Genomic DNA, 968 nt, shown 5'->3' with positions numbered 1-968 from the left:
GGGGGGGGCAGGGGGAGCCATGCAGGTGTATTACCCGGGAGGGTGGATTTCCAGAGGTGAGGCGGCTGGCTCTGCTCCTTGGGGCAGTACACTTGCCCGTTCCACCCATTGGTGATGGCCCAAGGCTGGTAGCTGTCCATGGGGAGCAGGGGGTCGTGGCGCGGCTCGCCGGGGCCGCCGATGGCGGGCACCACGGGCATATCCAGGTAGCCGGGCACCGGCTGGTAGGGCCCGGCGGCGTAGCCCTGGTAGAAGGCGAACTCCTTGGCCCGCGACGTGAACTCCTCGCCGGAGACCGAGGTGTCCATGTACTTGTCGGCGAAGGTGGAGGCGGGCTGGGCGCAGGACTTGATGGCGTTGTGGTGGGTCATGCGGCAGGGGTAGTAGCCGCTGCCGAAGTAGCCGTAGGGCAGCGCGGCGCCGGAGGAGCTCTGCACGGCGGCCGAGCAGGGGCTGCACTGCTTGACAGCGGGCTCGGCCATGCCGGCGGCGGGGGCCTCGCTGGAGGTGTAGGCGGCGGCGCTGGGGGCGGCCAGGGGCGCGGGGTGAGCCATCAGGTTGCGGCAGGGGTTGGCCGCCGCCGCCGCCGCGAAGTTGCTGCCGGCGTGAAACCCGTCCATGTTCTTATTGATCTCATCCAGGCTGTTGTCGTAGAGGAACATGACGGGCTCGATCCAGCGGGGGTGGAGGAGCACGGAGGCTGTCATAGCCCGCTCCGCATTGAGACTAGTGGCTCTTTTTTAAAAGCCCCAAAGACTGAAAAAAGAGATACTCAATCTCCGGGACTTGACCAAGGCTGACGCGCCAGTGTCGCGCCAGGCCGGCCCTCATTGGGCCGCCCGCCCCCACGTGATATGCAAAGCAGCTGATAAACATCTGAAGGAATAAAGTGGAGATAATTAAATAACGCAATAACCGCGCGGGGCCGGGTCCCGGCCCGGGGGCGCGGGCACGGGCGCGGGCACGGC

General features: G+C 66.6%; 1 protein-coding gene across 1 annotated transcript in view; it reads right to left on the bottom strand.

Annotated features, from left to right (window-relative positions):
• The window catches only part of HOXA13 (homeobox A13), a 1609-nt gene extending 902 nt beyond the window's left edge, over nucleotides 1–707 (bottom strand). The window contains exon 1 of the mRNA XM_010577558.1: nucleotides 35–707. Within this exon, the coding sequence (XP_010575860.1) occupies nucleotides 35–707 (673 nt within the window). The remainder of the gene's footprint in view (nucleotides 1–34) is intronic.
• Between the last annotated feature and the right edge of the window lie 261 nt (nucleotides 708–968).

This window comes from Haliaeetus leucocephalus, unplaced genomic scaffold (assembly GCF_000737465.1).
Source record: "Haliaeetus leucocephalus isolate CR32 unplaced genomic scaffold, Haliaeetus_leucocephalus-4.0 Scaffold566, whole genome shotgun sequence".
NCBI classification, from domain to species: Eukaryota; Metazoa; Chordata; class Aves; order Accipitriformes; family Accipitridae; genus Haliaeetus; species Haliaeetus leucocephalus.
Note: the sequence above shows the minus strand (reverse complement) of the source record. Positions and strands in the feature narration are given on the sequence as shown.